At 43.8% G+C, this 15,051-nt stretch overlaps 1 protein-coding gene across 1 annotated transcript in view; it reads left to right on the top strand.

The window, feature by feature from the left end:
* The first annotated feature begins 8,275 nt into the window (after positions 1 to 8,275).
* The window catches only part of HS6ST3 (heparan sulfate 6-O-sulfotransferase 3), a 1,119,743-nt gene continuing 1,112,967 nt past the window's right edge, over positions 8,276 to 15,051 (top strand). The window contains exon 1 of the mRNA XM_006831995.1: positions 8,276 to 8,988. Coding sequence (XP_006832058.1) covers positions 8,276 to 8,988 — 713 coding nt within the window. The remainder of the gene's footprint in view (positions 8,989 to 15,051) is intronic.

Below are 15,051 nucleotides of genomic sequence, written 5' to 3'. Positions count from 1 at the left end.
CATGTACCATCAGTTAAGAGTATTTCGGTCTTCATTTTTCTTTTTTTTTTTTAAACACTAAGACATATATAACTTATCCAAAGCAGAACTAAGAATTCTCTCTTCCTGCAGCAGCTTCATCCGTAACCTGTTTTCTATCTCATTTTCCCTCTTGTCAGTAAATGGAAATGTCAGCCTTCCTGTACCTCAAATAACAAACTTCAGAATCATCTTTGATTCATCCCTTGCTCAGTCCTCCTTATTCAATCTTTCAGCAAGTCCTATTGATTTGACTTCCAATGTGTATCTTGAATGCAATCACTTCTCTTCTTCCCTATCTGGTTCAAATCTGGGAACTGTCACTTACCAGCTATGTGACCTTGGATAATTAATATCTGTAACTCTTGGTTTCAGATGAAAAACCAGACATTTTAAAAGAAAAAAAAAATCATTTCTTTAATTCTTCAAGTATGATGACTTTACCAATCAAAAACCAAAGTCAGAAGAATTGAGTGGGGAAAAATGCATGTTGTCTTAGCCTTTTTAATTTCCCCAAAGTGATTCATTTTAAGAGGGTGCACAGTTAACCAGATTCTATCTGGGGCATGTTTTGAAAAACTGTTTTAGGTTCTCACAATGATAGGCGGTCTCTACTGGCATTTAATTGGTGACAGCAATGAGAACTATCTTGAATCCACATGCCTTTCAAATATTCCACTACATTTAGAAATAAAATCATGTCTTCATATGCAATAGAACATATATTTTTGAGATATTTATTATATATAGAAGAATGCCTAGCTCATTTATGTGAATATTATATTTCCTCAAGGTTTTCACGCCCAAATCTGTAATTTTCTTGCTGTGTGAGCTCTGCTTTTATTCATGTTGTGGTTGTTAGTTGTCACCAAGTTAATGCTAACGCCACCCCAGGCGTTCAGGGTATTACTACTTCATAAGATTTTCAAGGCTGTGACCTTCTGGAAGCAAATCTCTAGGCAGGTCTTCTAAAGTTCCCCTGGGTGGATTTGAACTGCCAACCTCTTGGTTAGTAATCAAGCACTTAACTGTTCATGACACTCAAGGACCTCAAATAGTGTATTTTTCTCTTTTTCTTATCATATACATATAAGTCAAGTCTAGTGGTTCAAATCTACCAGCTGCTCCTTGGAAACCTTATGTAGGGCTGCTATGAGGCAGAACCAACTAACTTGTTGACGCTTATCAACAATAGCAACATTTTTAATACTAGTGTTCATGAACACTAGTATTTCATTTTCTTGTAGAAAGGAATGGCTTCTGATCTACAATATTATTTACTCCACTGGAAATTTCAGATTCTCTTATCTCAGGACATGGTATCTTAAAAGGTTGTTTTATTCTGTTGTTAGAAAAATGAAGGGAATTACATGTTTCCATGCCATGTTGGTGGACTCATGACTCAATTATGACCTCTACTGCTACTGCCATTCTTAAGCCCCTACTCCATTCTTCATGGAGCAGAATGAATATTTCATCTAAACCAGGCAAGTCATTTCCCCCTTTGTACTTGGAATAAAATCCGAACTTATTGCCGTGTGTGTTATCATGACTGATATGACCCTGCATCTCTCTCTAATGCATCTCTTTCTTTTCCCTGAGAGCCTCCAACTCTTTCCCACTCCAGAGCTTTATAGTAGTTTTACTTAGGCAGTTCTTCAGGACTTTTGGCAAGTCTGGTTAATTGTAACCCCTTAATATTTACTTACCCCTCCTTGGAAACCCTATACAGGGTCACTATGAGTCGAAACTGACTCCATGGTATTTAGCAACAACAACATCAACAACAACAAACATAAGAATAGAAAGTATTGCCCCTTTCTCTTCATCCCCACCACTTGGTCTTTGGCTCATTACTTTGGTATTTTCCCTCATATATTTGTTAAAAATCAGTGATGATCTCAGTTGACATTTCAGTTGATGGTCAAGCCAATCTTTCAGCTTCTTAGATGAAAACACTTTGGTTATCTTCCGTGTCTCCTCTCTTCCTTCTGTCCCCATAGTCAATCCACCAGATACCCTGATGTCTGCATTCAAAATACAGGTGATGTGGTCACTTTCCACAATCTCCTACCACCCTGGTCTTAGTTTGAGTCACCATCATCTCTTACCTGGTTAGTAGAATAACCACTACACTAGTTTTCCTGCCTCTACATTTGCTCTCTAATAGCCTGTTTTCAACAAAGTAGCTAAAAATGGCCCTTGTAAAACTTCTTAAACCCTCCAGGCCTCTCTCTGATTAACCCCTTTCAGTGCCTCTCAAGGTCTTCATGACCTACTTCTACATTCTTACATCTGACTTCTGCCCTACTATTTTACCATGCTGACCTTTCAACTCCTTCCAGGCAAAAATGATTGTCTTTATTGATCCCTTTGGTCCCAACTGCCTAAAAGTATTTGACACCTAGCTGTTGTTGTTAAGTGCCTTTCAGACTCAAAGTGACCGTAGGGGCTCACTAAACATATTTACATTAAATAGTGGAATGACTTTTGTGTTTCTTCATGGTTTATTTTTCTGCTGCTCGAAAGGTACGACATATACTGGCAGGTCATTATTTGTCTTGTTTAATGTAGTGTCCAAAACACTCAGAACAGTGCCTGCTATACAGGTATTCAGTAACTGCTCAACAAGTTGTTGTTGCTGTTGTTTTAAAGAAAGGAATGGATATGTACTATGAAATGACTGTTAAGTGCCAATGAGCTGGTTCAACTCATGGTGACCTTGCGTAAGATTTCCTTGGAGCGGCTGATGGGTTTGAACCACCAACCTTGTGATTAGCTGTCCTAGCATGGCACTGTAGGCTAATGTACTGGACTGCAAAGTAGGTTTGAACCGTCAGGTGGGAAGCTCAAGCTCACCAGTTGCTCCTTGGAACTCCTATACAGGGTCGCTGTGGGTTGGAAAGAACTCCTTGGGGCACTTACCAACCACAAAACAACAACTTATCCTACAGAGCCACATCAGGACTTCATGAAAAGACATATCTATTTACTCTATTCTGAGTTAATGAACACATTATGCATACAAATGGCAGAGTTTCCATTTTCACTTACAGGGAGCCATGATGGTGGAACTGCTTTCTTTATATCATGAAGCAAAGAATGGGCTGTTCATATCAATAGAACTTTATGGTAAGCAGTAGTTAAGGTCAGGGTCACCTGAAAATTACAATCACGTAGGAAACCTGAATGCAGCCAACATATATCAGCACTCTTTCTGCAGTTTCCGGGTCTAAACAAACTCTTCCACTTAACTTCATCCAGATAAAGAAAACAACAGTCTTTCTGGTTACTTGGAATACTTCTGTTGATAGTTTGTTTACAAAAATGGGAGAGAGAAAAATAAAAGGCATTTCAGTGTAGCAGAGGACTTTGTGTTTTTGAAAGAGAGATCCATGCTACCATGACTTACATAATCTATTTTGTTTTCTATCTTTATTGAAGGACCTTCAGAGATGTACATTCCCGTGTGTAAATGTAGGGGATCTAAAACCATTCTCTGTGATTGTTTGGGTTGTTAATCTCTCCAGGGTTTCCTCTACATTCTGAATGGTAGTTTCTGGCACCAAAGGGAAAATGGAGATGTTGAGATGCAATTTTATCTCCCAATTGAACTTGATTAAATGGGGATGGTTCTAATCAAAACTTTTAATCCTGAGGGAGTGCAATGTTGTTAGCAGGTTTGAGACTATTTGAGAAGACCAGAGAGAAAGAGTAGTAAAGTTAAGGCAGAGAAAGAGTCAGGCAGGAAAATAATTGTAGTAAAGTTTATTAAGGCATAAAATTAGGTGGACAAATTGTTTCACAGATAGTGTTAGGCTTAATGCTAGACTGGCAAAGGAAATGGAAGAAAGCTCTTTGAAAACATTATTACTTATTATTTTAATAATTTGTGTAGGAATCATAGTAGCTGCAATCTGTTAGCCAGAAACAATTGCCAGCTGGTGTCATCGTGCAGTAACTATCCTAGACTGAATGCAAACATGTTTTTCCTTTTTACCTGGATGGCATTCAATTTTAGAAAGTTTCTATTCATTTCTGCCTGAATATGAGGTCTGCCCCTGTAAGATAAGAAAGCCTGTTTATTGAGTTGATTTGAGAGCTTTGATTAGGTTCACAACAAGTTCTACAACCTTAATAGGGAGACTACACCTGGGACAGAGGGTGTTTATACAACCAAAGTCACCCATCTTTGTAAATACGTGCCTGACTTACCTGTGAAATTGCCTTAATTCTATGCATTGCTTCTCTTGTGGTCACCTCAAGGAGATGGTAGACACCCAATCCTCTGGGATAATATTCTTTGAAAAGGGTTTAAGGTTGCATTTATTTACTAAAACCTAGAATTTTGAAAGTGCCATGGGCTGTGTTGGAAGAAGTGCAGCCAGAGTGCTCCTTGGAGACCAGGATGGCCAAATGTCATCTCTCATACTTCGGACATATTGTCAGGAAGGACCAGTAGCTGGAGAAGGATATCATGTTTGGTAGGGTGAAGGGTCAGAGAAAAAGAGGAAGAAGACCCCCAACGAGATGGATTGGCAAAGTGGCAGCATCAATGGGCTCAAGTGTGGCAATAGCAGTGAGGTTGGCCCAGGACCAGGCAGTGTTTCATTCTGTTGTACGTAGGGTCACTATGAGTCGGTATCGACTGGACGGCACTTAACAACAACAACAACACTCTGTCCTGGTGTGGCGCTGTGGCCTAATGCGTCAGACTGCAAAGTCCTTTGAACTGCAAGAATGGCTGTTCAAGCTCACCATCTGCTCTTTGTAAACCCTATCCAGGGTCGCTATGGGTCGGAATCGACTCGACAGCACTTAACAGCACCACCACCACCACCAGTCTGTTAAAGGACTATAGTGTCTATGAGTTAGGCTGCTAACAGCAAGGTCAGCAGTTTGAAACTACCAGCTGTTCCGTAGGAGAAAGATGAGGCTTTCTATTCCTGCATAGACAGCCTTGGAAACCCTCTACAGGGTCACTATGAGTCAGAACCGACTCCATGGTGCAATACCACCACCACAATTTGTTACCAACATAGCTGTTTAACACTTTCTTTGGAAACTCTACTGAATAATTTGACTGGTAACAATGAGATGACTATTTGAAGATCATTATTGTTTTCCTCCTGGGAACTCTGGTGGCAATGTGGGTTAAGTTTTGGGTGCTAACCTCAAGAGCAGCACTTCAAACCCATCATCTGCTCCTTCAAACCCAGCAGCCACTCCTTGGGAGAAACATGAGGCTCTCTGCTTGCACAAGGATCTGGAAGCTCACAGATTAGGTGTCAAATTATTGCAGGATGTAGAGATTGCTCAGTTTTGCCCAGAAAGCCAGAGGAGACGGAAAATAACTTAATTGTTTTAATGAAAGTCCATCATCTCTTTCTGCTTCTTGATTATGAAGTTCTCAAGGGAGGAAAGAGAGGAATTATGGGCTGTTTTTGATGTTCATTGGATTGCTTCAGTGGTGATTTGGATGTATTTCATGGATGTTAGTGGTTTCTGGTTCTAGCTCCTTTCCTTTGGATTTGGATTCCTCATTTCTGAAATGGGACACTCTCCTTTGTCCTATCTCCTTAGAGTGCTATGCTAAGGACCAAATGAGACAATGACTTTCTAGCCACTTTACACTATTCAGATTACCACTGGCACTAAGATCACCCATTTGAGTAGCTAACAAGATTATATTTGTCCATGCAATATCAAAATATTGATTTTATAGAAAGTGAGAAACTTCTCAAACAAGTTAGTATAAAGATATAATGAAGTTCTACTTGGCTAAGGCAAAGATTTATTGTTGGTGTTCTTTTTATTTTATTTTTTAAAAATAAGTAACACAATTACCATATGCAGTAAATAACTGTGGGATTTTATTTGGTGTTCTATTAAAATTTCTTGCTCTGAAAAGAAGTGTAATGCCATCAATAGGATTGTAAACTTAAGTGTGACAGAGAAAAACTAGACTTGAATAAGTATTAAAGAAGCTGATTCATATAATCCACCACCTTTCTTCCTAACAATATAGGTTCAAAGGAAAGACACTGTTTTGTGGTTGTTTATGGAGTTGAAAACAGAGGAAAGGAAACAAAGGGGGGAAAGCTATGTTGAGAAGAATGTAATTTGTCTAGAACAATAAAACTAACTCTCTATGGGGAGGATTTAGTATCCCTGAAAGAGGCCAGGATCTTAACTGATGGCTGCAAAGGTCAGTACAGGGTACCCGGATGAGACCGGTACTGCTTGGATCTGTAAACTGATGAGATGGGAAGGTTGACTGCTATCAAGGCATGGAGTGAAAGTTAGGGTGGACTGGGCAGGATAAACAGGAAGACAAGTTGGCCAGGGTCAGGGAATCACACTGCCGTGTTCTACACGCTGAACACATCTTCAGTCTCCACTGGGAAAATCCGTTAGACAAGTTAAGGGACTGTCTGGCGCAGTTAACTCCAATTTGACTGAACGTTCATTATCTGAAAGCAGAAATAGTTATTAAACAAATACACGTATTTGGTTCTGAGATAAATGTAACATTTAGATGCTTTAAAGTTTTCAGAAACACCTGCACACAGACTTGAGCGTGTCAAACGTATGACACACAAGTATGTGCAGATCTTCCACACTGAAGAGAGTAGGAGAGTCCAGCACAATTTGGGGCTCAATTCATATTGTTGTTGTTAAGTGCCTGTATTGGGTTTCCGATGAGCAGCTGGCGAGCTTGAACCGCTAACTTGGCGGTTCAAATCTACTTTGTAGTCCAGCGCATTAACCCACAGAGCCACACCAGGACTCCAATTCATATTAGTAGAATAACTTTTAGGAGGTGACCCCTAAATTCCCCTTACCTTCTAAAAACTGCATGGTTGTGGGCTGGTCTGTCTAGTGCTGTAAGGAAAGAAATGTGCGTTAAATACCTAGCCTAATACACAACAGGAGCACAATGGATAATTGATGGATAGATGCTGGTTGAATAAAGTTGTAGAGTTGGATATATCAAGTTTTATAGCTAAGAAAAGAACTGGGGAAACAAACAAAAAACAAAAACAAAACGAATACCAGACAAAATGTCTTTACTAGAAATTAAAAGCAGTCTGGAGATAATTTCCCCTGCAGAGGAGGGGCCAGTCAACCCATGTGAAGTCTGGTCTGGATCTCCCGGGCAGTGTGCAGGTGTTCTCTCCAAAATAGGCCGGCCAGGCTCTGTCCACTCTCATATAGAGAAACCTGCCTGCTTAGAGGTCTCGGATCAGCGCCAGCGACTATCTTCCAGGCCTCTTTACACCCAACATTTTCCTGGATCCCAAATCTCTCCTTACTTTAGGCTGAAGGGATTCCCACCCCCCAGCTGCCTCTTCCAAGCCCAGCGGAGTAGCGGACTCCTCCCCTGGAAACTCCTCCGGGACTGGAGAAGGATTTGGCGCATGCTCCGTACCTAGGGCAGGTTTTTTTTTTTTTTTTTTTTTTTGCTGCGGGTAGCTGGGCTCCTGTCACACCGGCTGGCGGGTTGTGGCGGCGCCAGCCTGTGTGTGCAAGTGTGTCTGCGTGCCTGCGCCTGGGCGGACAGACCAGGAACAGCAGTGCGACTCGTCCGGAGAGGCGGCTCCGCAGAGGCGCCTCGCCCGCTCCCGCTTCGGGGGCTGCTCTGCAAACTTGCGGCGGGCGCCGTCTGCCCTCGTGGCTCCCGCGCCCCGCGCCTCCCGACCGACCTACGGGCAAAGGCGCCGGGCGCGCGTGAGAGGCGGAGTGTCCGCGGCCGGCCGGGGCGGAGGGACCCGGGGTCGCGCTGTCGCCCTTCTCCGGAGTCTTGGGGAGCCTCATGAAGCCCCAGCGCTCGCGTCCGCAGATGCTCGGCTGTTTCGCTGCCCGGGGTAGGTCCAGGACCCGAGCTCCGCTCCGCAGCGCCTGAGAGCCTGAGAGGCGGCGGCGGCGGGATGTTCTGCGCTGCCTGAGATCGCCGCGCCGCGCCCAGGCGGGAGCACAGAGCGGGCAGAGCTGGGTGCCCCCAGGAGCTCAGGGCGCCCCACGCCGCAGCCGCAGCCGCGCGCATCGGCGCCCGCCTCCCCAGCTCCCCTCGCAGGCCCCGGCTGTGCTAGCCCCGGAGTGCCGCGGGGCCGCCAGCCAGCCGCACGCCTCGGCGTCAGGGGCATGGAGGAGCGGCGGGCTCCAAGCCGCTCCCCGGAGTCCCCGAAACTTCCGTGCGGGCGCCCGTCTGCGCCGCTGCCGCCGCCGCTTCGCCTGTCGGCCTGAGAGCGGGACCATGGATGAAAGGTTCAACAAGTGGCTGCTGACGCCGGTGCTCACTCTCCTCTTCGTGGTCATCATGTACCAGTACGTGTCCCCCTCCTGCACCAGCTCCTGCACCAACTTCGGGGACCAGCCCCGCGCGGGGGAGGCCGGCCCGCCAGCCGCTGCTGCCGCCCCGAATCCCGCCCGCCGGGCACAGGCGCCGCTCGAGGAGTGGGAGCGGCGACCCCAGCTGCCCCCGCCGCCCCGGGGACCGCCCGAGGAGCCTCGGGGGGCCGTGGCGCCTGAAGAGGAGGATGAGGAGCCGGGAGACCTGGAGGAGGAAGAAGAGGAGGAAGAGGAGGAGCCGGACCCTGAGGCCCCGGAGAACGGCTCTTTGCCCCGCTTCGTGCCTCGTTTCAACTTCACCCTGAAGGATCTGACCCGCTTCGTGGACTTCAACATCAAAGGGCGCGACGTGATCGTGTTTCTGCATATCCAGAAGACTGGGGGCACGACGTTCGGCCGGCACCTGGTGAAGAACATCCGGCTGGAGCAGCCATGTAGCTGCAAAGCGGGTCAGAAGAAGTGCACATGCCACCGGCCAGGCAAGAAGGAGACGTGGCTCTTCTCCCGATTCTCCACGGGCTGGAGTTGCGGGCTGCATGCCGACTGGACGGAGCTCACCAACTGTGTGCCGGCCATCATGGAGAAGAAGGACTGTCCCCGTAACCACAGCCACACCAGGTACTGTTCTCGCTTCGTCTCGCTACCTGCCACCCCCTCGTCCCACTCCCGGAGTCCCACTCCCGGAGTCCTGACCCTCGGGCTGCCCCTTACTCCCTGGGCGTCCAGATGGTCCCCTGACATCTTCCAGCGGTTGGGGCAGAGGCTTTGGAGAAGGCTAAGAAACCTCTGGGTAGAGCTATGGTCTTGAACTCGCTCCTTTCCCAATCCCCACTGCTTTCTGCCACCCCGTTTCACCATCACAGGTGCCCACAGCCACAGCCGGGGTGCCTTCCTTTCCTGGTGCTTAGCACAGTGCTAGAGTCCTGGTGTAGAGCTGTAGACTAAGTACTAGACTGTAATCGCAAGGCCAGCGGTTCTAATCCCTCAGCTGCACCTTGGGAACCCTATGAGAGGGCCCCTGGGAGTTGGATCCAACTCATGGCACTTAGCAGTATTGCTTCATTCCAGCCCTCCAAACCTCAGAGGTGCAGCTAGGTTTGATGTTAGCAGTGTGATTAACTCATTGTGTCACTGCGCCCCCTTCCCCATACCAAGCCATACCGAATCCTCAGTAATGTTTATTATCAATTTTAATTATAGAATAAAGTGATAAGTATAGTTGTAAATGGATTCAATGTAATATTTTTGGGGGTTCTATGACTACTAACCACCAAAGCTTAAAACAACAACAACCCAACTTTCTACAGTGAATTACTTTATTGTTGTTGTTGTTATTGTTGTGTGCCATCGAGTCGGTTCCGACCCATAGCGACCCTGTATAGGGTTTCCGAGGGTGTAAATGTTTACGGGAGTAGAAAGCCTCATCTTTCTCCCGCGGAGCAGCTGGTAGTTTCGAACCGCTGACCTTAAGGTTCGCAGCCCGATTCGTAACCACTACGCTACCAGAGCTCCTTGAATTACTTTATTAGATACAACATTATTAATAACTAAGGGAAGTCTTTTGGTTTTCCTCCTTTTTCTATTGCTACTTCATTCTCAAAAAAGTTATTGTTATAGCTTCCCAACTGATAACTACTTACCACAATAAGAAAATCAGCCCACTTTCAGCGGCTATAAAAACATACAACAGCAAGGAAACCAACAGCAAGTGCCGATAGTGTTTGCGGATTAAAACCACATGACTGGAAGCAGCATTATAATTGGGTAATAATGACACATCTGACCAGAGTATATGGTTGTTGTTAGGTGCTGTTGAGTCAGTTCTGACTCTTAGGAACCTTGTATAGGGTTTCCAAAGAGTGGCTGGTAGGTTTGAACCACCAACCTTGTGGCTAGCACTCTACTGCTAATCCTACAGCACCATACCAGGACTCTTAGAAGGTTCAAAAAGTAAATTAGCATAATTTTAGCCTTATAGGTAAATTGATACGTGCAATTGTGTTTACAAAAAAAGTGTATTTGTTGTTATAACAATCTACAGGGATTTTTAAAAAATAAAAAACAGATTTCTGCTGAAACACCGCACAAAAATTTCTTAGACCTTCATTTTGGTGTCACCCCGTCTGACCGTGTCACCCGGTGTGATTCATACCCATGTAGTGATGCCACCGGAATGCCTTGTGGTTGGGCCTGGACAGGAGGGTCTGAGTTAAACCAGTGAAGTTGACTTGTACTTGTGTTTTGTGAGTGGAAACCCAACACTTGGAGCAGGATGGCTGGCCATAGGCAGGTGGATCTGGGAGTAGAGGGGCTAAGGAAAGCGTTTTCCAGACTTGGTGAAGTTGGAGATGAGTATAATCTCTTGATAAGTGGCTTTTGGATGTCTGCTGGCCAGCTCAGGAAAATTATCTTTATGTAGCTTTGAAGATATATGTTCAAATCCCTGCTCTACTTAGATAACCCTGGAGAGGATGGTTTTTGATGCCGAGCAGTGCCTGGATTCAGCAAGCTTTCCATTATACTCTTAGGCCACACACCATCAACTCATTCTGGAAGTATCTTTCAAAGGTCTACTGTGTGCCTGGGGTGTGCTAAATGCTAAATGGATACAGAGATATAATCGACTGGAGAGTCCGTCCTTTCAACATGGATTGGTTTTATACTTGCTCTCGTCTCTCTCTCTTTTTTTTAAAACAGTAATACTGCTGAGAATTAGGAAAGTTTGAAATCTTAATAGCCAATGAAACTGCTTTCATTATTAACATCCTTTGAGAGAGACATGGTCTTAAGAATTTGGTTGAATGTTCTTTCTGCCCATTACAATTTGAAAATTAATCTGACATGATTGCTCATGGGACTAAAATATTAAAAGCTTGGAACACTAGTTTATTGAAGTTTTTATCTCAAAGGTTTCAAACAATTTGGTGTGAGGAAATAGGAATTTAAAAACTCAAGCTCAATATGTTGATATCAGATAGCTTTTGCATTTGACATTATGGAAAAGCTTCATTTACTGGAAACTACCCAGATTCTAGAATTTACTGCCACTGAAGCATCTAATTCTACGTTGTTTCTCCAAGAATGAACAAAATTTCATTATGTGATTTTTTACTCTGGCAGTTTTACAAATACTTTATTTCCTCTCTGCTCCTTTCCCTGTTTAATAGAAATTGGTTCGATTAGGAAGCTGGGTGGTGTTGGAATGAAGGCCTTGGGCTTCTTCTTTAGTGGATATTAAAGATCTTATGCTTTTTAAGGAGCTTTGTTGGCACAGTAGTTAAAGCCGTCACCTGCTAACCAAAATAGGTCAGCTGTTCGAACCCAGCTGGCGGCTCTGCAGGAAAAAGATACAGCAGCCCTCATCCATAAAAATTTGGAAACCCCATGGGGTAATTCTGCTCTGCCCTATAGGGTCACTTGGTTTGGGTTAGCTTTAAAGATTCCCATGTGGTGCTGCCGGGTAAGCACTGGCCTGCTAACCACAAGGTCATTGGTTCAAACCGACCAGCTTCTCCTCAGAAACCCTGTACAGGGTTGCTATGAGTTGGAACCAGTTCAGTGGCACTTGGCAACAACAATTATGTATTATTTTAGATTCTACCACTCCATTTTAGCATAAAACTTAGTTTTTCAATTAAGTATAACTTCCAGACTTTCTAACAAATCTAAAAGACGATCTATCATTCATCAGTGTACTCTTTGTATTTATTTCATTCAACAGTGTACTTTTTTGTATTTAGACTTACGTATTAATTACTGAATCACCTCAAAGAATTTGTCAGTGTGCTTCTCACCTTCTGTTAAAGACTGGAAACATTGATGATTATATAGAAACTTCAAAAGACTTTTCAGTGGGGAAGTGTAGGTGATGGCAGCATTATTTTCTACCAGTTGACATGTAAGTCTTGCAAATACATGAAGATTTGGGGGAATTAGAGTAGGACATGGATTCTGTAAAATGGTTGGATTTTTCTTAATGATGAAATTAACTACTTCTACATAAATTACAAGCAGAAATGTTTCACATCTACAGTAAATATTTAATATTTCTCTACATTGTGATCTAAAAAATGTCCCTATTGGCTACTTAAGCATATGGTTTCTATTGCACAAATTATTTTCTTTGTTTAGTTATAGATCATGGACATTCTTTATCCTTGAATCACAAGTTTGCCTTAAAACAATTGTGGTAGTATTGTTTTGCAGTGTATTTTAGAATCCCTTATCCTTTTCCTACTTAGCTTGTCTCCCCTTCTCAATAATTATCAATTATTTTTCTTCTTTAGCTACTGTAGGAAGGAATAGTTCTGGTTTTATGTGAGCTGTTCTGCATTGAAAGCTAAATGAAAAAAGTTGAAGAAATGTTAACAGTAGAATCTTCTAGCACAGAAGATTGGATTAGTGGTCTGTCATTGTAATGTCTCTGTATAGCATTCTACAGTCAACTAGATTAGCCTGGATGATGGAGGATACATTGCCACAATGCAAAATGGCAGATAATCTATTGCCACATAATGGGAACAAGGGTCTACTTCAAATCGGGCTGACTTTAAGCAAAATTGTGATGTACAGACAGTCCCGAGGTTACAGAACTTGACTTCTGTACAGGCTGTAATTACAAACCAACCCTTATGTTGTGCTGTTGTTGTTAGGTGTCCTCACGTCAGTTCTGACTCATAGTGACCCAGTGTAGGACAGAAGGACACACTGCTCTGGCCTTTGACAGCTGCCTAATAATTGTTCTGCGTGAGCCCATTGGTGTAGCTGGTTTGTCAGTCAACATTGTTGAAGGGTTTTCTTTTTTGCTGACCCTCCCATTTTACTGAGCATAATGTTCTTTTCTAGGGACTATTGTTAAGTGCTGCTGAATTGGTTCCAACTCCTAGTGACTTGAAGGTTTCCGAGAAGCCACTGGTGAGTGTGAACCACTGACCTTGTGGTTCAATGCTTACCCTATAGCCAGCCCCACACCAGGCACTAGTACCTCTTAGTAACACGACCAGTTGATGTGAGAAGTCTCATTATCCTTACGTCTGAGCAACCTTTACAAAATCAAGGTGCATACAATAGTTTATATTAATAAAGGGGTGCTACTGGTAGCGTAGTGGTTACGAATTGGGCTGTGAACCTTAAGGTCAGAAGTTCGAAACTACCAGCTGCTCTGCGGGAGAAAGATGAGGCTTTCTGCTCCTGTAAATATTTACAGCCTCGGAAATCCTGTATAGGGTCGCTATGGGTCGGAACCGACTCATCGGCACTTAACAACAACAACTTAGCAAAGCGTATCAAAACAATTTTAATTGCTTTATTATATAAAAGATGTTTTAATGTATCTGGCTGTGTTCCTTTAATGCTTTTTTATACATAGAATGATGCACTATATACTAAGACAAACATTTTCTAAATGATATTAGTTACAAACCGTATCTAACTGTTCCAATTTATGTACAGATTCGACTTAAAGGAAGGCAGTTTGCTCCTAATCCAGGAACTGCCTGTCAGTTATGTTGATTTTGGTTCCGTAGTCTCTTTGCTTTTGACTCTAGTCCTCTCTTTCACCATTACCCAGGGATCAGTAACCGTATAGATCACTTAATGGGTAAGAACAAAGATTCTGGAATCAGGCAGATTAAAGGGCTTATATTTACCAGCTGCACAACCAGGCATAAGTTACTTTTTCTGTGCTTCAGATTTTCCATCTTTAAAGAGAAGATAGTTGGTACCGCCCCAGTATGGTGCTGTACGAGAAGCACTGGACAGCAAGGTCAGTTTGAACAGCAAGGTGAGATTCAAATCCACTAGCTGCTCCTTAGAAACCCTATGCAGGGTTGCTGTGAGTCCAAACTGATTCGATGACACTGGATGATAACAACATTATATACCTTGGTGTGGTGCTGTAGGATAAGTACTGGACAGCAAGGTCGGTTTGAACCACAAGGTCAGTTTGATCCACATGGTCGGTGATTGAAACTCACCAGCCACTCTTCGGAAACCCGTATACATGGCTGCTCTGAGCTGGAATCAACTAGACAGCACTTAACAGCAACAACTCACAGGGGCATTGTGAAATTAAATGAGCTTGTTGTTGTTGTGAAGTGCTGTCAAGTTGATTCTGACCCATAGCGACCCTGTATAGGGTTTCCAAGGAGCAGCTGGTGAGCTTGAACCTCCAAAGCAGTTCAAATGGCTTTGCAGTCGGGCACATTAGCCCACATCACCACACCAGGTGTAAAATGCTTGTTTCTGTTGTTAAGTGCAAACGAAAGGGTTCTGACTCATAGTGACCCTGTGTAGGGTTTCCAAGGAGTGGCTGGTGCATTTGAACATCGACTTTGATGTTCAAACCAACCATATAGTTCAGTGTATTATCCCATAGCTCCACAATGGGTCCTGGTGTGGCGCTGTGGGTTAATGTGCCAGACTGCAAAGCCATTTGAACTGTAAGGTCGGCGGTTCAAGCTCACCAGTCACTCCTTGGAAACCCTATACAGGGTTGCTATGGGTTGGAACCGACTTGATGGCACTTAACAAACAACTCAATATGTTGATTTATATGTAATACTTAAGGAGCTCTGGTAGTGTTTGTTGTTGTTGTTGTTGTTATAAAGTGCTGTCGAGTCGGTTCCGACCCATAGTGACCCTGTATAGTAGGGTTTCCAAGGAACAGCTGGTGAACTTGAA

The sequence above is a fragment of the Chrysochloris asiatica genome, unplaced genomic scaffold (assembly GCF_000296735.1).
Source record: "Chrysochloris asiatica unplaced genomic scaffold, ChrAsi1.0 scaffold00005, whole genome shotgun sequence".
NCBI classification, from domain to species: Eukaryota; Metazoa; Chordata; class Mammalia; order Afrosoricida; family Chrysochloridae; genus Chrysochloris; species Chrysochloris asiatica.
Note: the sequence above shows the minus strand (reverse complement) of the source record. Positions and strands in the feature narration are given on the sequence as shown.